Source organism: Hibiscus syriacus, unplaced genomic scaffold, assembly GCF_006381635.1.
Source record: "Hibiscus syriacus cultivar Baekdansim isolate YM2019G1 unplaced genomic scaffold, ASM638163v2 tig00111427_pilon, whole genome shotgun sequence".
In the NCBI taxonomy this organism is placed as follows: Eukaryota; Viridiplantae; Streptophyta; class Magnoliopsida; order Malvales; family Malvaceae; genus Hibiscus; species Hibiscus syriacus.
In genome coordinates, this window is record NW_024063088.1 from 4,680,515 (window position 1) to 4,706,896 (window position 26,382).

Consider the following 26,382-nt stretch of genomic DNA (forward strand, 5'->3'; position numbering starts at 1 on the left):
AACGTAACTGACCACGAATCCCTTTTTATTTCTAAAAAGAACGAATTTTTGGTTAAACGCAAATCAGTTTATCTTTTAACTGATGTTTTCTTAAAAAACTCTTTTAAAATGTAATTTTTAGACTTAACCTAAAAAGATCAATGTCGACTCCCAAAATATTTTTAAAAAAATTATTTTTTATCTATATTATTTTTTTTTCAAGTAAAAAATTTGTGCCCGAAAATCGACATTTACTTTACCCTTTTGTTTTTTGAAATTAAAACAAAATAAAATATTCCTGATTTGATATTAAAAACAGGAGTCACTCGTCCAATCACCATCCCCAACTTCCTTCTTTGTTTTCTCTCGCTTTTTTTCTTCTTATTCTCTTCCGATCTGCGGCCTTCACAGCCTCCTCGCCCTCCTCCACTCCATATTTTCCAATCTCGCGATCTAATCGAACTGCGAGGTTTCGATGTCTTTCTCTTTCTCTCTCTTCTTATTTTATTTTAGTTTTAAATTAAAGGCAAGCATATTTATGATTTCATTTCTCTTTTTAGGGTTTCTTTAGAGGACGGCTCCCCAGTTCCATCTTATCTCAGGCAAGGGATTCCTTGTTTTTTGTTTTCTCTCCTTTCCCATTCTATGTATTTCTTATATTCTAGAGTTTGCTTGTTGCTTCCCGCGAAACAACCGTTCGATAAGAAGACATGGTTCCAAAGAGATGTCTATTGTCTTCCTAATTCATGAGCCATCTGATTCACTTTTATTTTGAGCGGGGTCGTGATTTGATCTTCTGGGGAACTAAAATAACTGGAAGCCGTTTTGTTCGGTTTAACTTTTTTTAGGCCTTAAATAATTTATTTAGCCTTGTACTTTAAAGGGTGATAATACTTTATTGATGTGAATGTTCTATTTCCTTTTTGTTTATCTTTTTAATTTTGGGTATCACAAAATGTAGTACAGAAGTTTTCTAAAGAGAGAGTAGAAAAAGGGATCGCTGCAGATATAACTGCTAGTGATGTTAGTGAAGAAGATATTTACAAGACATGTTTAGTGTTGTGAAATCACGGTTTACCAAATGCCTGGGACGGGTGAATTTTGAAACTTGGGAAGGGTGATTTTTGGACTGGTTATATTGTAAATGTGAAGAGAATAAGAAGATGCTGGACATGGGTTCACTAAGAAGCCCCGTTTAGTAGTGTGGGTCTTTTGTTGTCCTTACTTATGAAATGCAATATTGCAAGGAAACAGGAGAAATAAGCAAACTATAAATAGTGGAACTGTATTTACTTGCTCAACTGATACTTGGAGTTTGTAGGATATTTGGTTTCTTTTGAGTTTTTACTAATTCTGCAGAGAGTTTAGAGGTGAAGATAGATGCTAAGCCAACAATATACTCTCCATTTTTGATTGGTGAATGATTATTTGCTTCAGTGAGTTTTACTTGATAACATTTTTGTTCACATGCTGAGTTAAAATGTTGGAAATGCTCATTGACGATAATTTGGATGGACTATGATGCATAACATATTTTCTGGTGGTTCTAGGGCTTTGAGAAGCTTTTTGTCAAGTTTGGTTATATTGTTTCTTGAGAGGAGTACTAGGGCTGCCTGTAGACCTAGCTTGATTGATTTTTGTGCATTCTTACAGATAGGATTTACAAAATTGGCATGTAGTTTATAGAAGTTATTGTATGAGAAGACTGAATGCATGCTTATGCCCTCTGTATGTAAATTTTGTGGAAATTTTTGGGATAAGAAAGTGATAAATGATAAAATCTCTTTTACTCTGGTTTGTTGCTTTGCAATTAGATAAAAGGAGGTCCAGCTTATTTACTAATATTCATAATATGTTTATTGGTTTGTATAATTGTGAAGATTGGAAAGATAATGAAGTGGAAGTTTTATGCTAGCCTATCGGGTGCATTCAGTTATTGCTTCTGCCATGTTTGTGATTTTCCAAAACTTTGTAATTTCCTTTTGTTTTTACTTCTTTAACTCCCAAAGTTTTTACTCTGTATATCATAGTATTATGATATTCTAAACTTCTTTACACTAAAACCTTTGAACATGAATTTTGTATGATATTTTTTTTTCAAAAAAAATATCTGAAGTTAACATTTTTCATAATCTTTGTATCAAGTCAGATATGAGCGTTCAATTAAAAAAATAAGGTTTATTTATATTTTCTAAAGGAATATGAAGCCAAAATTTCGTGAGATAAAATTAAATACTTTTGGTTTTAATATTTGAAAATATTTCAGATAATATATTTCTTGCTATCATTACTGGTAACCAGCTAGTGTGAAAAAACTTTTACATTCTGTTACTAACATAACTTTTAGGTCATTGCTGTTTTCCTCCCTTTTTTCATTTTTGTCAGTCAAACAAAATTAAATATTTATGGTTTTAATATTTGAAAGTGTTGCAGATAATTTATTTCTTGCTATCATTACTGGTAAGCAGCTAATGTGAAAAACTTTCACATTCTGTTACTAACATACCTTTTAGGTTATTGCTGTTTTTCCTCCCTTTTTTTATTTTTGTCAGTCAAACAAAATGTTATATATCTATACCTATGTACTGTTTTCTGTCTTTCTTTTCTGGCCATCTTTGCATCAATACTCAACTACCTTGTTAAGTGTTGATTATTCTGTTTTCTATGTGCTATCAGTTCTTGTATGATATCATTGCGGGATCTTGACCTATAAGGAATTGGATTTCAGGGGATTGGTGTTGACTTTCTGCTTGTTGCTAAAGTTTTAGTTTCCTAGATTAATACGCAGAGACAAACATGTAGTGCATGTCTTTTCTGGGCTGAGATTTGCATACTAAGATAATATTATTGTTGGATATTCCATGTAGCATATTCTGCTTGTTTACAACATTATATTGTTCTCAATTTGAATATTTTTTGCTCATTGAAAGTGTTCAAATGATGGAAATCAATTGTTCTTTCTTTTCAGGTGTTTCAATCTTTATGAATGACCTTGCAACAAATTCTGAACCATGACATCAAGTCCGCTATCTGGAGAACGGAGGTAATTTTGTTTTTCGAAATCTTCCATTGTTGAGAAACTTGTCTGAATGACAATTTTGCTGCCTTTTTAAATTCGACCATTTATACTCCTACTTGGCTTCTGGTGTTGGTATATTGACAGAAACTTAAGTGATGTTTTTACCTAGGAATTGCTTCATGTGCTAACTATTAGAGAGTCCTAGCCTAATTGATTAAATATGTTTGGAATTAATTCTTTAGGATATATTTGATTTTCCTTGGGCACTGTTGAACTAATTCAAAAGGATGAGGAAATTATAATGACTATTGTACTGATTTAGAATGCTACTAAACTTGTCCTCCACCTTTACTGTTATATTTTATCTTTTAGTGTTTTAAATTGTTTTTTTATAAAAAAGAAGGCCTCATTAAAACCCCCCTCATATCCGTCAAGCAACAAAGACTCAACGAACATTGGGAGGAGGAAAAGAGTGCCTTAGAAATTTTATTTCATAATATCCAAGTACAATAAGAACACACTTCCACCAAGTACCCTTGGAAGCATTCAACACTGTGCAAAGATGCACTACAATTGTGCATTTGTTATTACCCTACACAAAACTACCTCCTAAATAACTCAGCCAGGAAAAAACTTATACAATGACCAAAGCTGTGAACTAATCCCAAGAAAACAAAACAACAACATAAATAAATCACCCCCACTTAACCATTCCCTAGTTTGGCGAATTTATCAGCTTCCCAATTAGCTGCTCTCACCACATGACATACTATAACACCTTTATCAACCACAATCTCTGCGATATCTTTGACTAAGGATAGGAACATCGGGTTGGAACTAGCTTTATTTTTTATCCAATCCACGACCATCGTACTATCGGATTCCAAAATAAGCCTTCGGTTTGCCGACATCCCCAAATCCAGAAACAAATTCAATCCTCTCTTCACAACCATCAATTCTGCCATAATAGGAGGTCCGGATCCAATACTTTCAGAGAACGAACCCAACACCACTCCTTTCTTATCTCGAATCATCCCACCAATGCCATCCTTCGACCACCACTTGTCCATAGCACCGTCTACATTTGCTTTAACAAAACCGAAAGGAGGTGGATACCAACTAACTACCTTTGAGTGATTGACATCACACTGGGAGGAACGAAGGTTCTGAGACAATGAGTGAGATAGGTAGAGAGAGAAGTGCAGAAAACTCGAAAAAGTCCATTGCCTCTACTGAGGAATGGACAGTGTTCATTGACAATCTTAGTAAGAGGGTTTCAAGACGAGTTCTTAGAGAGTTTTTTAGCCCTTATGGTCAGGTTGTGAGAATATTCATTCCGCGGTTTTTAGAGAAATCAAAGTACAAGTCCTCAACATTCGCTTTTGTCCAATTTATTGATGAGGAAAGTAGGGAAAAAGCTATCCAGTCTGTGAATGGGAGATGGTTCGATGGGAGGAGATTATCGGTAGGGGTTGCTAAGTATCAGAAGGGAACTAAGAAGGAGGTCGATGATGGGAAGAGTATGTTGAGGTTCAAGTCAAGAGAGCAGGAGTTGGTTTCAAATGGGCTAAAGGCAAAGTCGATGCAAAGCTTCAGGGATGGCAGAACGTATAAGGAAGTAGCGAGGTCTGATGTAAACAAGAGAAGAGAACAAGAGTCGGAGATGTTGGTGGAGGGCAGCAAACGAAATGCTACTGGTGTGAGGAACGTGTGGGAGATGCATATTGCGTCAGACAATTTCAAGTGGGTGAAACGATCATTAACAGGAATAATGAAATCAACTTATGATTATGAGTCGGTAAAGGAAGCCATGGAGATAGAGGGATTGGGAATTCAGGTGTCGAGATGGGGTTATGCTTGGAAGGCTTGTATCATCACTTTTAATTCTGTTGATGAATTTTCTTATGCTTGGGAGAACAAGAAGGAAGTGTTGTCCTTGTGTTTCGATTGGTTAGCTCCAGCAGTTAATGAGAATGGTGTTCCTTTGGCTTTGTGCCAAATAGAACTGTGTGGTTTGCCCTTATTGTGCTGGAATGAGGCTTTCTTGGAGAAGCTTACTAAGGATTGGGGAAGGTTCATTTGTTTTAAGGAAGAATCAAAGATGAGATACGACCTTTCGTCTGCGAAGGTTTTGTTAAGGGTGGAGAGTCCCTTCGATGTTCCAGAAATGGTCATTGTAGGTTCTTATGGTAGATCTTTCAAAGTTAAGATTCTCATGGGGTCTGTGTTGATCCAGCCGAATGAACTGGGGAGGAAGATGGAAGCGAAATTTTCAAACAAGGTGAACAGGGATTCTGTCCTTTCCGAGTCAGAGGAGGACTGTGTTCCAGAAAGAGCAGTTGAAGGAGAAGATTTTGCAGAGATTTCTGTGCATAAAGTTACTTCTTGGCTGAATAATGGTCATAATAGTGGTATGAATGGAGGTACTGAGGGTCAGGCTACTTCAAGAAAGTCAAATGCAGGAAAGTCCAATTGTGGGCTGTCAGGTTTTGTGGAAAATAGGTCTGTCCAAGTGGAAGGTCACGTGGGACTAGGTCTGAGAGAAAGTTCTTCTCCCGATGAAAAAAACCAATCTGATGTTAATGAGTCTCCCCTAAACTCTACTATGAAAATCTGTCCTTATGGGCCTGCATATAACGTAAAAAGAATTGGAGACAAACTAATTTTCCAGCCCAATAACATTTTAGTCAATCCTTTGGTCCCTGTAGAAGTTGATAATCCTAGGCAAGTGATTATAATTTCAGGGGGGGAGAAGGAATTGGTACAAGCTGAGCAGGGCGTCGAATTGATCGTAGAGCAGGCTATTGAGCAGCGGAGTATAATTGAGGATAATGCGATAAATTCTCATAGACAAATGGACATGGATAGGAATAGTGTATCTGCTGACCATGAGGTGGAGGGTAGATTCTTAGATAAGGAGAGCAGTTTGGAGTCTACAAAAAATTCTGGTCAGGGCTTTTCTCGGTCAACAAATCTAATGAACAAGAGAAGGTTCAGAATTGCTCCTTGTCATTCGGGTAGTGTATGTTCGGAGGGTGAAGTGGAAGTAAGATTTCATGATAGAATATATAGGAGGGTGACTGGTAGCACGGACAGGGAGTCAGTGGAATACGTTAGGGAGGTGTCTCAGCCATCTCAAGACTCTGTTCAAGCCAGGCAGGAAGCGGAACATACTAGGGAAGTCTGTGACATGCTGGGAATTTCTTTTAAAGGGGGGAATCAAATTGTAGAGGATGAGATTTTCAAGATGGAATTGTTGGGGATTGGAAAGGCCTCCTGATTGTACCTTGTGGATTGTATTTGGTGTTGAATGTTATTAATTAAAATGTCAAAACTAAAAATGATTACATGGAATATTAGGGGGCTTGGGAAGTCTGAAAAAATCAGGGCAGTGTCGAGGTTGGTTCTTAGAGAAAAGCCGGCTATTTTACTACTTCAAGAATCAAAATTGAATGTCTGTAGAAGTGGATTAACAAGAAAGCTTGGGGGTAATCTGCTCAGAGGCAGCTGTTTTGTTCCAGCTGATGGTTCGGCAGGAGGTCTAATATGTTTATGGAATGAGAATGACTTTGAGGTTAGTGCACAGATTAACAGTGGAAGATTTATGGCATTATCAGGGAAGTTTAAGATGAGCAATTTTGAATGTGTCATTATCAATGTGTATGGTCCATCAGTAGAGGCTGATAAAGAGGAATTTTTTAGGGATTTTTTATGTGCTGTTCAAAGCATCAACTTGCCGGTCTGCTTGGGGGGGGACTTTAATGCTTATCTAGACCCTGAGGAGAAATGTGGGTTTACTCAGAATTGGCACTCTATGGATCTGCTTAGGTCTTTTATTCAGTCTTCAAATTTGATGGATTTACCGCTAGTAGGGGGGCGATTTACATGGTCCAATAATAGAGAGTCAACTACATGGGTAAGGCTGGATAGATTTTTGATTAGTGGATCATTTTTAAATCAGTTCCCAAATGTGATCCAAAAATGCTTCCCAAATCCCTTTCGGATCACAATCCAGTTTTGTTGGTAGAAGAATGCAATAATTGGGGCCCTAAGCCGTTTCGGTTCTATAATTACATGCTTCAGGAAGATGGGTTTGTTGGGGCGGTGGAATCGTCATTATCAAATCTAAGGAGGGGTATTGGTGGTAGGGGTCTGTTTTCACTGCTTAGAGGAACTAAGCAGGCTATTAGGAATTGGCCAAGGAATAATCACAGGGGACTTTCCGATGCTATTTCTGAATTAGAATCCAGAATTAATGGTATGGAATTGAAGCTACAGGAAGAGGGGACTTCCTTTCAAGAACGGGACTTGATGATTGTTGCGAGGAAGGAGTTGTGGAATTTGCATAGGAAGGAGGAGAGCATTTGGCTGCAGAGGTCACGAGTGAGATGGAGTATTGAGGGGGATAGAAACACAAAGTTTTTCCACATGTGTGCGTTGAATAGGAATAGGTTTAACACCATTTCTTCATTGAAGGTAGCTGAGGAAGTTATTTCAGAACCGGATCAGCTGAGAGGCTTTGTTTTTAATTATTTCAAGGACAATTTTAACTCGGTAACAACCCTAGAGGTGGACAAAATCAATTTGCCTTTTGCTAAATTGACAGATGATCAAAAGAAGCTTCTTGAAGTTAAATTCTCAGAACAGGAGGTGTGGGAGGCAGTCTTCCACTCGGACAGTGCCAAAGCACCGGGGCCAGACGGTTTCACCATGGGTTTCTTTAAGAAATTTTGGCCATCTCTGAAGTCATACATTATGAAATTTGTCGAGGACTTTTATAATGGAAGGATTTGGGAGCACGGGGTCAATCATTCATTCCTAACGTTGATTCCAAAGATCAGAAATCCTGAAGGTATAGAAGATTACAGACCGATAAGCTTAGTTGGCAGTTTGTATAAAATAATTTCCAAAGTTCTAGCTAGAAGGCTTGCGGCTGTTATTAGTGTTCTGGTTAGTCCGTCACAGTTTGCCTTCATTCCCGGAAGGCAGCTACTGGACTGTGTCTTCTTGGCTAATGAAGTTATTGATGATTGGAGGAAAAAAGAGAGGAAAGGTGTTGTTTTCAAGGTGGACTTTCGAAGGGCTTATGATTCGGTGGAATGGCCGATATTGTTGAGACTCCTGAGAATTATGGGATTTGGAAATAGGTGGCTTTCTTGGATTGAGTTGTGTATCTCCTCCGCTTCAATTTCTGTTCTTGTCAATGGTTCTCCGACCAATGAATTCAAGATGGGGAAAGGGTTAAGGCAAGGCTGCAGTTTATCTCCTATGCTGTTCAATATTGTTGGGGAATTATTGAATCTAATGTTGATTAAGGCCGCTGATTGTGCTCTGTTTGAAGGGTTCAGTGTTGGTAGGGCGGAAAATAAGTTTCATTTGACGCATCTACAATTCGCAGATGACTTAATACTTTTCTGCAGGGACTCTTCTGCTCAAATTATGAATATTAGGAGAGTTTTGAGGATTTTTGGCTTAATGACAGGCCTCCAACTTAATTTATCAAAGAGCAAGTTATTTGGTGTTAATATGGATGAGGAGGTTCTAAAGGAATGGGCTACGTTCGCAGGTTGTGGTGTTGGGGCTCTTCCTATGACATACCTTGGTATACCGATAGGCACTTACAGAAATTCGGATCTGTTGTGGGAACCAGTTCTGCAGAAGTTCAATAGCAAATTAGAGGGCTGGAAAGCAAAAACATTATCGATGGCAGGGAGATTAGTATTAGTGAAGTCTGTTTTGTCGTCCTTGCCAATTTTCTTTCTCTCTATCTTCAAAATCCCTCTAAAGATTAATCAAAAGTTGAATTCTCTGATGGCTAAATTCCTTTGGGGGGACGATCCCTCGAAGAAGCGGATTCATTGGGTGAATTGGAAAATTGTGTGTCAACCGTACGAGGAGGGTGGTTTGGGTGTCCTGGATTTGTCGATGGCGAATAGAGTGCTTCTGGGGAAGTGGGTTTGGAAGTTTGCAAATGATAAACATTCTCAGTGGAAGGAGATGATCTGTTGCAAGCACAATATTACCAATTTGTCTCTTTCAATTAATAAGGCTGTTAACCCGCAAGATTCATGGATATGGAGAGGAATTGTGAATAATTATGAGAAAAATGACGATATTGGGAATTGTCTGAGGTCCAATTCCAAGATCCAAGTGGGGAATGGTAGATCAATCGAATTCTGGAATGACATTTGGGCTAATAATTCCACCTTAAAAGAACAATTCCCTAGGATTTATGCTTTATCGATAAACAAAACGGGGAAAGTTGTGGACTTTGGCTGCTATGATAATAATTGTTGGAGTTGGAATATTTGTCTAAGGAGGAATTTATGTGATTGGGAATTGGATCAATGGATATCGCTAATGACTTTGATTGATAATATTGTCTTGATTGATGCTGTTGATGACTTCCTAATTTGGTCAGGGAGTGGAGATGGTTTGTTCTCAGTTAAGGCCTGTAGATCAGCTCTTATTCGAAGCTCTGGAGGAAATTTTCAGTGGGAGAAATGGGTTTGGTTTGGATTGGCTCCCCCAAAAGTTGAAACATTTTTATGGCAATTATCTCACCAGAAATTAGCTGTTAGAGTGGAATTGAAGAAAAGAGGTATTCCTTTGGAAGAGTTATCATGTCCTTTATGCCAAAAGGAGGAAGAAACAATTCATCATTTATTTATGTTTTGTCCTGTAGCTTGGGAGTTGTGGAATTTGTTCATCAATTTATGGGAGGTTAATACTGTTCTGCCCAAAGATCCCCCGTCTCTACTTAGTTCATGGTCTGATTTGAAGGCTTCTTCTTCTATTTGGAAATACATCCCGGGTGTTGTTATGTGGTCGATTTGGAAGGCTAGGAACTTAGTGGTGTTTGAAAAATGGAATTTTGAGAGATCTACACTGTTCTTCATTTGCAGATTCAGGCTGGCCAAATGGTTTCTAGCTAAATTTCCAGAAGTTAACATCCAGGTAGATCTATTAATAGGAGATCCAAGGCTGGCAGATGGTTTAGCAGTCAATTTTCAGAAGAAGAAGAAGGATTTGTGCTGGTATTCACCTCCACCTGATTTTTATAAATTCAATGTGGATGGGGCAGTTAGAAGTGATGGTTTGCAGGGTGGAATCGGAGGTCTGTTGAGAGATTCGAATGGCTCTACCGTGATCTATTTCTCTAAGCCTGTCGGACCTGGTCCTCCTCTGTTTGCTGAGTTAAAAGCCATTAAAGAAGGAATTGATCTATTTCTACATTCGGACTGGGCGTCGAAGGGAAGACTTATTCTCGAAAGTGATTGTAAGACTGCAGTGGATTGGATTTTCAGGCCTACTGAGGCTCCTTCGTTCTTCAGTTCTTTGGTTCGGGAAATTGGGGATGTAATTTCGGGTAGGGATATTATGGTTAGGTTGATTCCTAGGGCTTGTAATTGGGAGGCGGACAAGTTAGCTAAGGAGGGGATAGGTTGAATGTCCTTACTGTTAGCGGTTATGTTTGGTATTTTAATTCGGGTGATGTTGTAAGTTATAGTTTTATGTAATTCGGGTTTACTAATATATTGAGGTACTCTTTTCCTCCTTCCGCTAGTTACCTCTTATCAAGAGGCAACTATGAGGGAGGTTTTTAATGAGACCTCCTATTCCTATCAAAAAAAAAAACTAACTACCTTTGAAGACCTCTTTTCAGAGCACATCACACGATTAGCTAGCACAATATCCCCACAAGGCTATCAAAAGAGACCATCAGTTTTGGAAATTTTGAAGAAAACCATGCTGCCACTCTGTACCTCGAGAGAAAAGATAAAAGAGCACAATCCAATATCCCATTATTAAAAAATAATATTGTTTCTCATTTTCCAAATCGACCACATAACGGCTTCTGAGATAAACCCCCAAACACTTGATATGGGTACAAGATCAGCCCAAATTGAAAATAAAGCTACAGGGCACTCCAGAATTGCAAAGGAAACCTCCCAACGACACAAAAAGCTAGCCCATAACCCCAAATGGAAAAAGTCTTTTGAGAGGTGCAATATGTGTATATATAAATAAAACAAGCTAAAAGTATATAATCATGATAACGAATCCTAAAGCTCTGTTGTTGGACTCATCCATTTTGGTGTCATTCCCCTATTGAAACTGACTTGGGTATGGGATTTGTTCTGGATTCCTTGGATACAACCTCTATTAATTGGGAGGAGGAGAAGTGGAAGGGAGCTGGTAAAAGATAGCAGATCAGAAAGGAGCTTAAGGGCAGATCAGAAAGCAAAAAAGAGACAAAATGGGAAAGGAGAAGGGAGAAAAAGAAGCAGCAGCTGCAATGCCCAAAAGGTGATGATAATTAGGTTGAAAAGCGATTTTGGCATGGGCTTGAAAAAATTCATAATTTGGGCCTCAGCTTGAGAAAAAAGAAAAGAGATGAGATGATAAAATCGCAAACGGAAGGGGAAAAGAAGCAAAATTTAGGCATAAAGATGAAATGTGTATGGCCCAAAATATTTTTAATTTAAAATATAAATTCAATCCAAATAAATCTAGTCCAAATTGGGAAAGATTTGGGTCGTGAGTCTAATGGCTTAGTAGTGTATCTGTTGTCGGAAGACTATAGCGGGGGAAGAAGTAGAAGTTTCAGGTGATCTGCACCATGCTTTTTGTTTGGAGATGGAAGTTCGGATGGTATTTAGCCAACAAGATGAGTTGATGTGGTGGAAAGGCGGCTATGTGCGTGTTTTTTTTTGTATTCTTATCATGTGAAAGCTCCGTGGCCTTTGAGTTAGAAGTTGGCTTATATGGTTTTAGTCAGTTGTCACCCTTGGCTTTTATTATGGTTGTTTTGTTTGGTTGGGAGTCTATCGAGCCACGTTTAGGTTTTTAGTTTGGCCAGTCTGTTTTTTAGGCTGTTCTTGTTGCTTTGTTGGATTAGGTTGGTTCTGGTAGGATTGTTTGTGGTTGTTTTTGTTGTTTTGTTTATATTGGGGGTGGCTCCCTGGTTGTATCGTGTTCTTTCTATGGTTAATAAAATCCTAAGGCACTCTTTTCCTCCTTCCGCTGATTAAGGAGCTTCTCTATAAGCTCCCTTAATCATGAAGGAGGTTTTTAACGAGGCCTGCAATTCATATAAAAAAAAATCTAGTCCAAAGTATTTTCATTTATTACTAATGGATTCAAATTATTGAAAGTTTATAAAATAAAATATTTTCAACTCAATTGTAGTTTTTACAGAAAATATAATCTTATAATGTTGTCGGAACCAAAAAGGAAGTGAAAGAAGCTCCCGCCTCTCTCTAGAATCCAGGGGATTTAAAAAATCCATTCTCTGAAAATCTCATCCACACTCCCTGATGTCACTCCATTTACAACCCAGCGGTCAGCCACCGCTTCGCTGTCGCACCAGTCACCGTCAATAAGCTTCGACCGTCGCTCGCCGACATCGGAAAAGAAAGAAAAATACCATTCGAAGCCTCTCTTCATCCCGGACATGGTTCTGACGCTGGTTTTTTCAAAATAGAAATAGGTCGGCGTAGATCTAGAAGAACTTCGAATCTCCCGATTTCTGACGAATCTCTCCCTGATGAACCATCAAATGAGAGAACGAACGAATACGAGACGGAGCTGATGAGCATCCACCGGCGCTCGTATAACGCAGGAATGCAGATTTGAAGACGTTCCATAAGAGGAAGAGTTAACGAGTTGTTACATCGGTTCGACCTTCGTCTCCTATGCTTGGTTTATATCGGATTTAGATTTAAATCCAAGATTAGGCCTTTTTCTGGTTTGGATTAGAGCAGAAACCGATGGAGACTGAAAGCAATAACGGATCTTTGTTGCTACCACCGTCGTCTCCGCATAATTATAGGATAACGAAGCCTATATCCCTTGCGGGCCTGACTAAGGCTAATAATCAGCAGAATACATATTTGAATAAGTTTCCGATTAAGTTGGGGCTTTACGAGAGTAAAGAGGAAGCTGCGAAAATAGAGTAGGTTCTTGGTCATATCTCTGAGGATGGGTGTTGTGGTGATAAGTCAGGTGCAGTAGTAAGAAGTGGGAGAATCGGTTTTAATTATTGGTGGAAGGAAGGCTACCCAAAAATCAATAATGGGCATAGAACTGGCTGCTTTACGTTATACGTTGAAAATTTACCAGATAAGATCCATTGGAAGAGGTTTGGATCTTTATTTTGTTCCCACGGTCAGGTTATTGATGCTTTCATTCCAACCAAAAGAAATTCAAAGGGAGTTCGTTTCAGGTTCATTCGCTTTGCAACAATTGGAGAAGCCAGGAAAGCAATCTCAAAGATGAATGGTTGTCGCATTGACGGTAACAAAATTGGAGTCTCTTTGGCTAAATACAACCCAAGACATTCTTTTTAAGAAAGTCTTCGCCAGTTGTTCACCAAAAGTCTGAGACGAACGTTGTTACAAGGAATAATCTCTATACAGTAGACGGTGTTGTTGACGAAGCTAAACTTCAAGTGTTGGGTAACTGTCTAATGGGGTGGTGCAAGAACATTACCAAAATCGGCAATCTTGCTAGCCAAATGCAAGACAAAGGACTCACTGGTTTCTCGTTAATGAGAGCTGCTGGGAATTTTGTTCTAAAGATATTTGAGGACTCTTCTACGTTGAGAAGGGTGAAGAATGAACAATCTGAGACTCTTGCAGAGTGGTTTTCCAGGGTTGAGGCTTGGTCAGAGAGTTTAGTGGTGGAGTATCGTCGAGTGTGGGTAGTTTGCGAAGGAATTCCTTTTCACGCTTGGAATTGGGGTACTTTCAAGAACATAGCAGCTAGGTGGGGCAAATTATTAGCAATTGACGAAAGCTCTCAATTTCCTTCATCTTTTGATCGGGCAAAAATTCAAATCCTCACATCCTTCCTCTCTAGGCTGGTTGCTCCTCCGCTGTCGCCAGACGTCGTGCCGGCTGCCACCTCCAGTGGTCGTTGACCACCGTATCTTCAAGGTCTGATCGCCTCAACGCCAGCAACAAGGATATGGGCTTCGTTTCTTCAGGGAGAACCTTCAATACAGTGGATCTACGCCGATGTTCACCACATCGGCTGCTGTCGCCGGTGGCTTTTGAGGCACAATCAAACTTGTTTGGCTCGCTCAAATAGCAGTAATTCAGATCTGAAATTGGATTCACGAAATAAGGCCCCCACCTCCTCAAAAACGACAGAAATCATTTCGGCATATAAGTTTTCGATCTCCTTCGGTGTTGCCTCTCTCGATCTTTCCTCGCCGTCTCGACCTTTTATGTGCTATGTTCTAGATAGAACACATACATAAGACAACTGCAAGATTACTACACATTAACAGAAAGGCCAAGTCGAGAAGTGATGGATCGGAGGACTAGGTGTCGGGTCTACGGACAATAGTGGAGCAGAGGTTCGAAAAGTTCAGGATCATCGTCTCCGGCGCATCGTCGCGATTGCAGCTGGGTGCGAATAGTGGGCTCTCGACGATCAAACGCACACAAAATGGTGCTGCGAAAGCCGCCTCTAATAGATTTGCTCAAGTCATGGCTTCGTAGACCACCGATGAAGACGAGAGGTTTACAGCTGATGTAGGACAATTTAAAGAAAGACGCTGGAGAGCAGCATGAAGCTACTGCACTTTGTGATGAACTTAAAATGCTACAAGAAGAGAATGAAAACCTACTTGTCTAGCTTCGTTCTGCTGAAGAAAAATATGAGGAAGCAGAAGCAAGAGTTGGGGAACTTGAGAAACAGGTTGCTTCCTTAGGAGGTGTATCACTGGAAGCCAAATTTTTAAGTAGGAAGGAAGCACCTTTGTTTCAAAAAGAGCTCTTCATCGCAGATGTGGTCCAAGCTGGAACCAAGGAGTTCACCACAAAGAAGGAATTTAGGCCTGAAGGTTTGCCTCCTTCACAACGAAGAAATTATGGGATTGGGAAGCGATCTTTAGTAGAGGCATCAGCAGCTCAACCTGCCGAAGATGTTGTCCACACTGGAACCAAGGAGTTCAGCACAAAGGGGTGTAGTGGTAACAACTCTGGTGAAGGAGCAAGAACTGAGAGATACGAATTTAATGATTGGTGGAAGGAATGCCATACAAATGTGAGTAATGGGTACAAAAGTGGATGCTTCATGTTATTCATTGAAAACCTACCAGAGAAGATCCATTGGAAGAGACTTGGATCTTTATTTTGCACTCACGGTCATGTTATTGATGCCTTCATCCCTAACAAAAGAAATTCGAAAGGGGTTCGTTTTGGGTTCATTCGCTTTGCAACAATTGAAGAAGCAAGGAAATCGATATCAAAGATGAATGGTGTTCATATTTACGATAGCAAAATTAGAGTCTCTTTGGCTAAATATAAACCTCGACAGTCTTATTGGAGAAGTCCTCGACAGTTGTTCAACGTAAGTCTGGGATGGAAGATGTTTCGAGGAATACACACTGTGAAGTTGAGGGTGTTGTGGACGAAGATAAACTTCACGTGTTGAGTAACTGTCTTGTGGGGTGGTGCAAGAACTTCATCAAAATCGGTAATCTGGTTAACTAAATGCAGGTTAAAGGACTAGATGGTTTCACGCTAATGAGAGCTGCTAGAAATGTAGTTCTAATGGTTTTTGAAGATTCCGATTCGTTTAGAAGCGTGAATAATGATAAAATAAAGACACTTGCAAATTGGTTTTCCAGAGTTGAAGCTTGGTCAGAGAGTCTGGTGGTGGAGTGTCGTCGTGTGTGGTTAGTTTGCGAAGGTGTTCCTTTCCACGCTTAGAATTGGGATACTTTCAAAAACATTGTAGCTAAGTGGGGAAAATTATTATCAATTGACAACAGCTGTGAGTTTCCATCGTCTTTTGATCGGGCTAAAATTCAAATACTCACAAAGGCTCAAGTGAGAATTAACGAGTTGTTGGAGTTGAAGGTCGGTGCTAATTTATTCAAAATCATGGTGCATGAAGTTGATCATTCCTTCAAACCAAATTCTTGGGTCCCTGAAGATTGCGATATTTCATTTAAACTTGTTCTGTCAATTGGATCGTAATTGTTCGACAGCTGTATTCAGAGGCGTTTCTTTTAGTTTTTTGTTGCAAGTATTGGATTTCTATTTTTTTATGTTCTTTTGCAACTTGAGGTATATTTTAGAAATCGGGTTACTGTCTTTGGGGCTTTTTGTTTGACGATAGGGGATTTTTAGGTGATATGGTTTTTTGTAATGGTTTTTTGTAATGGTGTATATTCCCGTATGAGGGTATTCAGTGTTTTCACATGTCCTTGGTGTTCTATTTAATAAATTATGAGGCACTCTTTTCTTTCTTCCAATGTTCTTCAACATACTTCTTAGTATGTAGAAGAATACGAAGGGAGTTTTTAATGGGACTTCCAACTTTTATAAAAAAAAGAATTGATGAGTCGTTGGGTTTGAAGGTTGGTGCTAATTTTTTTAAAATCATGATTCATGAAGTTGAGCCTTCTTTCAAACCAAAGTCTTGGATCTCTGAAGAAGTCAATGATTCATTAGATCTGATTTATTCTCTTGGGGCATCGTAAGAGAATTCTCTGTCAGGATCGTCAGTGTTTTTCTCAGGTTTAAATTGCCTCGTCGAAGATGTTGCAATTGAAGTTTCCAACATAGAAAAGGTTTCACTCATGAAGAGTGCCAAAAGTGATGAGAATTCGAGTAACAAATTTGATGAGGATGATCTTTAGTGTTAGGTCAGGAATGTCTCCTTCTCCTTGTTTAGATTCAGGGTTTCATTCAATGGAGGCTTTGGATCAATCAAAATTTAATATCGTGGAGCATCTAGTTAATAAATCAGTTGACCATTCTGATGGAGTTAGCCCCAGGGCGTCGGAAGATGTTCTTATGATGGGTCTCATTACTTCTAATGGTCAATCCGGTGACGCAATACAAGGAAGATACCCCAGCAGTGCCCCCTTTCCCTGGGAAATTAAGAAAAAATCGTGTGGTGAAGAAATGCAAGCAAAAGAAAAGAGTTCTGAATTAAGTTGCAAGGAAACATTGATCGACGGGAAGGAAGTGTGGTTTTGTTCCATTGAAGATATCTTTAGGAGAAGATTTTTTTTGCTGATTTTGGATCGTGATGGTATTTTATGGAGTTCCCTTCAGAGGCGGATTTTTCCTTTTTATGGTCGCAGGTGTTGTTTTTCTGTATGTTATGTCATTAAGTGTTGGGTTGTTTTCTTTTGCTGGAGGTATATCTTAGGTATAGGTTGATTGTCTCTGGATTTTTGTGGTCGAGGAGTCGAGAGTTTTAGGTGGTTATGGTTTTTTATAATGGTGTATATCCCCGTTTGAGGGTATTATGTGTTTTCATATGTATTGGGTGTTTTATTTAATGAAATATTAGGTACTCTTTTCTTCCTTCCAATGTTCGTTAACATACTTGTTAGTATGTGGACGAATACGAATGGAGTTTTTAATGAGACCTCCAACTTTTATCCAAAAAAAGAAAAGAAAATATAATCTTATTTATATAGAATACTAATGTATTATATATTTTGTAAAATATTTAATATGCGGAATAAATCCTCAAACCAGTATCCTTTTATTAGATCCTTTTGTGCCAAATCCACATGTCATAGGTTCAAGACAATTTATGAGCCAGACATCTAGACTTGTACCACAAAACCTGTACCTGAGTCCCGGCAACATAACTCTAGAGAGTGGTCCAATTATCTACCAAACATGCCAAATTTTATTTTTCTTTTGCTGGCTGATATTCATGATTTCCTTATGGTTCCATGTCTGTTGCTGAATGCTCAAATATCTAGTAGATATTTTGATTCCCTTTCTTACTATTAAAGGTACATCTAATGAAATAAATTATAAATAAATAAATCAGAGAGTCCTTCAATTAGTCTGTCTTTTTGACGTTTATTGCCTTACAAAAGCTTGTCCCTAGATGCATTAGGTGTGCGCTTGATCGATGTACCAGAAAGGGCTTCAGGTGCTTTTTCTGTTTTGCGCTAGTTGCAGCATCTAGGTCACGCCGTGACCTCACATATTTTTACAGTTATCACATAATTTTCGAGTGAGCACAGAAAATGTTACACCTTGTTTATTGGTATTATCTGCCCTTTTACTCTACTGTTTTGCCATTTTCTTCTTCAGTATGGTTCACAATAATGAATGGGTCTTAGCTTATCATGCGTTGCAATGAAAATTGCTTTTGTATCTAAGATGCTAATTTTAATGCAGATGGGCTTCTGCAAGACGAAGTGGCATGACTGTTTTGGGAAAAGTTGCTGTTCCAAAACCTATAAACTTACCTAGTCAAAGGTAACTTTTTTCCACACTGCATATTCTTCTCTCCTTTTCTCAAGGTTAAATAAACAAGCCACTGGAGTTCTTCACTTTAAACTATTCTTACTTTCTGTTGTTTTAAGGTTAGAAAACCATGGTCTGGATCCTAATGTGGAAATTGTACCCAAGTGAGTAGTACCATATCTAAATGCCTTTTTCCCTTTTTAACCTTCCACCCCTATTGTGATTTCTATGTGAGGATTGTTGTTTGGATGGTAGAAATACTTATCGGTTGCTTTGGTGGTTCTATACATATAGGGGTACTCTTAGTTGGGGGAGTAAATCATCTTCTTCATCAAATGCATGGGGTTCCTCGACATTGTCTCCAAATACTGATGGTGGTAGCAGTTCACCTAGCCATCTAAGTGCCCGCCCTTCATCTGGTGGCAGTGGCACACGACCTTCAACCGCAGGGAGTGACAGAGCACCTGAATCTACTATTGCTCAGGGTTCAGATTCTAGACCATCGTCATCTTCTGGGCTATTGGCTTCAAATCAAACATCACTTGCATCTTTGCGTCCTCGAAGTGCAGAAACAAGGCCTAGTAGCTCTCAGTTATCACGGTTTGCTGAACCTGTTCATGAATATTCAGGGACATGGGGTGGAACTGGGACAGCTGAAAAATTGGTATGGTCATGTAGTCAATGAGTTCATTGGTTCTAACTGATTTTAACCATAAAGTTTCTTTTATGTAATATATAGACTTATTGCTATTTAAGTATTTGCTTCAGTTATAGTTTAAAGAACATTGTGGTTACTGTATTTGTGATTATGTGCTCAAGGTTCCTTTCTGATAATTTGTTATTGGGTGCTTACTATACATTGAGGTGCTTGCTGCATGGTGTTGTTGCATTGGTTTAATACGGTTTGTGAGTTCAGCAGTTTTGAGTGGCGAAGTGAGATATTTTAATATTTTAGGATTTGGCTAACTTGATCCATTTTTAAATGCTTCAGTTCCTTCCAAGTATTCCTTCTATGAAGTCTTCTCTCGTGCATTTTGCTCCTGTGTCTAAATGTGGCAGTTACAATTGTTCATTGCAGGGAATGTCATCTTCCAAGAATGATGGGTTTTCTCTCACTTCTGGAGATTTTCCTACTCTTGGGTCTGAAAAGGATACCTCTGGAAAAAACACAGAGTTGCAAGGTTTTTTATTTTTTTGTTATTTCTGATGTAGATTTATTCGTGCAGTTTAAAGGTCGGTCTTCTTTTAAAACTTTACATGAGTTTGTGTTCTCAAATGAACATTTTCCCCATGAAAAACTTGATATACACATCCTGATAAAGAAAAAAAATGCTGCACCAAGTTTTGAACATTTAGGTTTAAACATTTGTAGTGCAATCACTGTAAGGCAAGAAGTTCTATATTGAAAGCTTGATTCGCTGAAGACAAATTTCTATTAACAAACAAATCATATTGGACCTAACAAGGTATTTGGATTGTGTATTTAAATGTTGATCGATGGAGTTTGTTTGATTGGCATTTGATGCCTCATCACCAGGCTGTGATATTGATATCAGTTACAGTTACGTATTTTCTACTTTGATTTGAAGTTTGAATAATCACAGGATAATTTATGGATTTATGTCCTTCAAGTGGGCTATTCTATTCTGTTCTTTCTCAACTCGACTAAACTTCGACTGCAGAGCATGGTTCCCAAGGTCGTCCTGGCTCATCCTCTGGAATAGCACCAATGAAAGAGAGAACTGGAAATTCTGTTGTTGGTTTGTGTGCAACTTTCTGTTCCTATCATTTTGGTTTTGCATCAACTTTTGTTATATTGGATATTGGCACTCTGATATGATTAAGTTGTTTATGCATTTTTTTCAGTTGACATTTCTGGAAATGAAAATCAAAAGAGTGGAGCTGCAAATTTTTGGAGAAGAGAGAATCCTTCATATAGTGAAGATGGAATCCGACCAAGCATGGAGAAGTGGCATGCGGATACCCAGGGACCTCATCCATACCCCAATACTGGTATCCATCCTCAGCATTATGATGGTTGGCATGGTCTACCAATAAACAATCATCCAGGTGGTGTTTGGTATAGAGGACCTCCTGCCGGTCCTCCATATGGGCCACCAGTTCCACCTGGGGGATTCCCTATGGAGCCCTTTCCTTACTATCAACCTCAGATTCCAGGTAGTGCTCTTCCTAATCCACGGCCAGTTCCTCCAGGAGTAGGGCCAAGGGGGCCTCATCCAAAAAATGGAGATATGTATAGAGGCCCCATGCCTGATGCTTTTGTCCGCCCAGGTATGCCAAATAGACCTGCATTTTACCCTGGTCCAGTGCCTTATGAGGGCTACTTTGGTCCTCCCATGGGCTATTGTAATTTAAATGAGCGAGAAATGCCATTTATGGGAATGCCAGCTGGTCCTGCTTATAATCGGCATCCAAGTCTAAATGCTCCAGATCCTGGTGGTTCTCATGCCAAGCCTGGTGGCGGCCATGGTCCTCCTGGAAAAGCACTGGCTTCAAAGCATTTTGAATATGGCCATCCTCATGATACACGAGGACCATACAAGGTTCTTCTTAAGCAGCATGATGGCTGGGAAGGAAAAGATGAACACAGGTCAGAGGATACTGTGACCAGTGTAGAGAAGGGTGATCTAAAGAGAACATCATCATGGGAAAATGATTGGGAAGTGGACCAAAGAAAGAAGGAAGAAGTGAATATGAGGGCAGTGGTTGAAGAAGCTTCCACTCAGATTACTGACCACCATGGAAGGGATTCTATCTCATCTAAAGTGAAGTCATCTGAAGGTGTAAAAAATGCTAGGGCATATGGCGACATTTCAGCACAGAAAATTGAGCATACAGAAGACCATGGTGCCGCAAAAGATTCCTGTCTCTTTCAGAAAATAGAGAGTTTAAACGCAAAATCTCGTGCCTCTGATGGGAAAGTAGCGAAGCATTTTGCAAATGAAGTTATTGGTTCTCGTGCTGTATTTCATGATAGAATGCCTGCTTCTGGAATGACTGGACCTACTTCTAATGAAGTAGGTGTTTCATCTGGAGATAAGAGAATGGACATGGCAGCTGTTGGAGTAGACAACAGCAGGTTGCTTTCTTTCTAGATGCTTTTATTTGATAATTTGCTTGTAGCTCTCACTTACACACACGTTTACAGGAGATCTGCCCATAGTAGGCATGGTAGAACTGATCATCGAGGCAGGGAAAGATTCAATTCTGAAGATGTTGATGGATGGAGAAAGAAACCTCCGGTTATAGATTCTTCAAATGTAAAATCCACCACACGTTTTGAAAACAATTCTGATGCAAATGTGGAAGACCATGTGCCATTAGAGGCTTTAGAAAAGTCTGCATCATATCCCCCAAAAAGGGATGATGGTGAGTTGATGCCTCCTGTGTATGATCCTAGTGATAGTGAAGCACAGGTAATTTTCTTTATAATATATGCATCATTGTTTTAAACCTAAATTAAATGTACAAACTTATTTGACATTTTCTTCAGCGAGCTATGATGAGAGAACTTGCAAAGCAGCGGGCCAAACAACGACAAAATGAGGAGGAAGAGCGGGCTAGGGACCAGAAGGCTAAGGCTCTGGCTAAATTAGAAGAGTTGAACAGACGTACACAGACAGCTGAAGGTTTAACTCAGAAGCTGGAATCCGTTCCAGATATGACTGTCCAGAGTAAACAAGAAGAATCCAGAACACTAGCTGATGATGTCCTCCCAAGCAGATCTGAAATAACATGCTTGGTTTCAAGCCCAACTATAGTTGCAGATGTTGGTCAAATCAGCACTGGGGAACTTGAGAACACTGTTATGTCCAATCAACAACCCTTGGTGTCAACAAGGAATGCTCACAAGGCTATGGCCGAAATGCATAACCATTCTTTGCCCTTGCCACATCCAGTTAATAATGCTGATGCTGCTCTCCACGATCACCCACAGGTTAGCGATGGTAGCTCTTTGAAGCAGAAGCATGTGGACTATAGGAAAAAGGATCCTAACTTATCAGATAAGGGTTCCAGTGAGAAGTATATCACAAGTACAACTGAATTGCCAAATATTCGTACCGATGCAGTAGTTGATGGGGCTTCATCTGCTGAGGCTGTCACATGTGAAATTGACTTGATCTCTGTGTCAGTTTCTACCCTAAATGTTGTGAACACTTCCACAATACACCAGAAAAGGAAAAATAATAGGAGTGGTAAGAACAAACATAAAGTGGTGGAGGCATCATCTTTGGCTTCTTTATCATCTGGGATTTCAAAAGAAACAAGTCATACACGTTCCTCTGTTGAGGGTATGAAGCCCAAGTCTTCTGAATGTAAATTGGGTATTAACTCATTTAAGTCTCCAACTGAATCAAAGGATGGAAACCAGTCTTCAGCGCAGGACTTAGCTCTTCCTTATGAAGAAGCCTCTAGTCAAGTGAATAACCAGTGGAAATCTCAGCAGTCTCGCAGGATGCCACGCAATCCACAAGCTTATAAATCTGCAGTCCACAGTGGTGATGCTGTTGTCTGGGCACCTGTGCGGTCACAAAACAAAGCTGAGATTATTGAAGATGTCAGCCATAAGTCGGCAGCTGAGAATGATGTTGCTCCTCAGGCAAAGAATGATGATCAAGTGCAAAACAATGCCAGAAATAAGAGGGCTGAGATAGAGAGATACATCCCGAAGCCTGTTGCAAAAGAAATGGCTCAGCAAGTAATTTCTCAGAAAACAGTAGCTCATTTGGACAATCAGACTGCAGCAGATGAGATTGCAGGAAGAGCAGATCCTGGGTCCCATGGAATTGAATGTTCTAAACAGTCCGGCACATCCACAGGGATTGTGGGGAACACTAATGAGTCTAGGAATGATGGTAGGCAGGGAAGAGGACATGGATCTTGGCGCCAACGTGCCTCGGCTGAGCCATCTTTGCAAGGTTTGCAAGATGGACTTCATACCAATCCTAGTAAAAATGCTGAGAAATCAGCTGAGCAGAAGCAACAGCAGAAGGCTGCTTCCAGCCTAGTGAAAGAGCAGCCCAAGTATGATGAATGGGATACTTCCGATGGTTGGAACATGCCTGAATATCCTGATTCTACCGTACCATCAGTACCTGTTTTAAGACATCAGGGGACGACAGGCAGAGGAAAACGGCATCCATTCAAGGGACAAAAAGGTGGGGGAAACAACTATAATTCTGATCGCAAGAAAATTAACAATGCTGAAGCTGATCAACTTAACCCACCATCGTCAGCACCTGAGATGGTTCGATTAGACTCACCTGCTGAATCAAAAGAGAATCGTGGTGTTGGGGATCGATCATCATCTCATTGGCAACCAAAATCTTCACCCATCAATCAACGAGGAAGCAGGCCTGATAGTGATCAAAATGTTGGTGCTGAAATTAGTAGGACAAACAGAAAGGATTCTGCCCCTCAGGCTAAGAAGACACATCAACTTCAACCAGACAAAGAAACCAGTAAAGCTGTGACCGTGTCTCATAAAGATCATGTCTCTGAAAAAGGAAGTGTTGAAGAACAAAATGTCGGGCATCATGAGTCTAAGAGGGAAAGGAATGTAGTTTCACTTAAAGGACGCCCACACTCCCCAAACGAAGGTCCTGGTCTTCCAGTCGAGGCACCTCCATTTAATATGGATACAAGAAATGAGCAGCGCTCAACCACAGGGTTCCGCAAAAATGGAAACCAAAATAACCGATATGGTAGAGGGCATGATTCCCGGGGTGATTGGGGCTCATCTGGTCAAGAAATGAAACAGCAAACCCCTGCAAACTGTGAAAGGCAGAGGCACAATTCACATTATGAGTACCAGCCAGTCGGACCCCAAAATAACAACAAAAATAATAATAATAATAGAGCAAATAATCCTGAAGGACCAAGAGATGGATCTCATGGCACAGGTGGAAGGTACAGGGAGAGGGGTCAGAGTCACCCAAGGCGTGGTGGGGGAAACTTCCATGGACGTCCAAGTGGCACTGGTGGTTATGAGTAGTGAGGAAGGACTTCAGGGTAGGTATTTTATTTTATTTTTGGTAAAAACCGCTATCTGCCATGGACAACGGTCTGATCCCTCGTATTTTCAGGTATCATTCATGAGTAGACAGCTTTTTGTGCTGTAAGACTATTAATTCTCTTAACTGATGGTATATGGATTGAGCAGGGCTAGGAGAACGACAGATGATGGTGTCCCTAGGGGAAAAAATGATTGAAGGTACTCTTGTAGTTTTCAACTGTAATTTGGTATGGCCACAGTTTGTATACCGTGGAACCTTTGCCACATTGGTTTGAGCCTTGTATTTCAGTGAAGTAAGCTGTTTTTAGTCTCCCACTTCTCTCTCTATCTCTCTGTTTATGTGTGTGTGTGTGGGGGGGGGGTGGGGGGGTGGGGGTGTGAATTATCGATTTTCTCGTCTCTATGTGCGCGTGTTAGAAATCTGTTGCACATATTTTATTCATCTTTTTTAAAAAATATCTATTCTACTGTTTCAATTTGATAAATTGAATTGATTTTATTATCAAATTCGAATCAAGTTTTTTTTTCTTTGCGAGGGTTTATTTTCGTTTTAATATTTATTCAGTTATAGAATAAAGAAAAAAAGATAACCGTTGTAATTGGCAATTTTTTTTATAAAATTTAAAATGAAGCAAATGTAGATTAGATTGGTGGATCATAATGTACGAGTGTCTATTACATTGTAATTGAGTTTTTGGATCAAGTAGAATTATATTTTTTTGAAAGCGATTTGATAATATTGTATAGATTTTTTTTCATTAATTGTTTGGTATATTACAATTAGTTATACAATTTTTTTTTTAATAAAATGAACTACCTGAAAAGTGATTTACGTAAAAATTAAGTTAATTTTTAGCAAATATTTTACGGTATAAATTTTCATATTATAGATATCAAATATAATAAATTATTACTTTTAAAATATTAGACTAATTTAGTCAATATTATTTATGTCAAAATTATTATTAAAATATTATTTTTTATGATTTTATTAATAAATATATTTTAAATATTTTAATAATTAATATGTAAATTAATAAATATATTTTAAATATTATTAAAATGTTTTATAATATTAAATAATATTACTCTTTATTAATTATTCAAAAATATTTTTAATAAAAATATTAAATATTATTAATTATATTCATGATCTATTATATATCTGAGTATATTGTTACAATATTAAAATAACTTATTATATTATATTATTAATAAATATATTTTAAATATTTTAATAATTAGAATTTTATTAACATAATACTAAATTATTATATTAATATTAAATGTATAAAATAATATTACTAAAAAATTAATAATATTATATTTTTAAAATAATAAATTGTATTAATTTTTTTATTAAATTTAAAATATAATATCATATATTATTATAATATAATTGAAATATATATTAATATAATATTGAATCATATTATATAAGTTAGGATATACTTACACAGTGTAAAACTCTTTTAGTTTTACACAGATTTAAGACCGTTGTATAAGTAAAAATAGATGACTGAAATTGACTCCTTATTTTTTCCAAGTGAATATCTTCTCATTTCTCATTTCCTACTATTAATCTCAGTCATCTATTTTCATTCATCCAACGGTTCTAAATTTGTATAAAACTAAAAAAAATTAATAAAATGTTTTAAGTGTTTATATTTTAAAGTGAAAAGTTTAGAAAATATTTTGCGAAAAATAAGATGATAAAACATTACAAAAAATACAAAAGAATTAGGAAAATAAATTATATTAAGAAAAATCAATTATAACTACTAAACACATGAAAATATTTTTTATAAAACCGATTATAACAATCAAACACTAAGAAATATTTTTCAAAATATATTTTTTAAAAAATATTTTCAAACTATGGAATACAAAAAACAAAAACAAAAATATTTAAAAAATATATTTTTTCAGCTATTAAACACTCCCTTAATTCGAATTCAAATGGCACTCGATAAAACGTTCGATGAAGAATTTTGAAATTGTAGATGGGATACCATAATATTAGGATAAGAAAACAAAAAAACAATGGCACTGAGGTGACGCGGCTGAAAGGATAAGTATGACAGGACATCAGGTTTTTATTCTGC

General features: G+C 38.3%; 1 protein-coding gene across 4 annotated transcripts; it reads left to right on the forward strand.

Annotated features, from left to right (window-relative positions):
- Window positions 1-301: 301 nt before the first annotated feature.
- Window positions 302-24,589, forward strand: LOC120163090 (protein MODIFIER OF SNC1 1-like). Of its 4 annotated transcripts, none has more exons than XR_005519628.1 (12): window positions 302-448; window positions 540-581; window positions 2,948-3,022; window positions 18,172-18,252; window positions 18,360-18,404; window positions 18,535-18,904; window positions 19,319-19,421; window positions 19,923-20,000; window positions 20,107-21,340; window positions 21,410-21,677; window positions 21,755-24,347; window positions 24,425-24,589. XR_005519628.1 is itself a non-coding variant. In XM_039173103.1 (12 exons), the coding sequence occupies exons 3-11, from the start codon at window positions 2,991-2,993 to the stop codon at window positions 24,254-24,256; spliced, it is 4,713 nt and encodes a 1,570-aa protein (XP_039029034.1). In that variant the 5' UTR covers window positions 302-448; window positions 540-581; window positions 2,948-2,990; the 3' UTR covers window positions 24,257-24,273; window positions 24,348-24,589. The 4 variants fall into 4 exon arrangements, 3 of the variants coding, with proteins under 3 accessions (XP_039029034.1, XP_039029033.1, XP_039029035.1); XM_039173103.1 differs by having other exon boundaries at window positions 21,755-24,273; window positions 24,348-24,589; XM_039173102.1 differs by having other exon boundaries at window positions 21,755-24,589.
- The last annotated feature ends 1,793 nt before the right edge of the window (window positions 24,590-26,382 follow it).

Coding starts and splice junctions, on each gene's coding strand:
- LOC120163090 (XM_039173102.1), top strand. CDS start 2,991: ATGACATCAAGTCCGCTATCTGGAGAACGGAG. Junction 18,405..18,534: donor AATGTGGAAATTGTACCCAA/GTGAGTAGTACC, acceptor CTATACATATAG/GGGTACTCTTAGTTGGGGGA. Junction 20,001..20,106: donor AACTGGAAATTCTGTTGTTG/GTTTGTGTGCAA, acceptor CATTTTTTTCAG/TTGACATTTCTGGAAATGAA.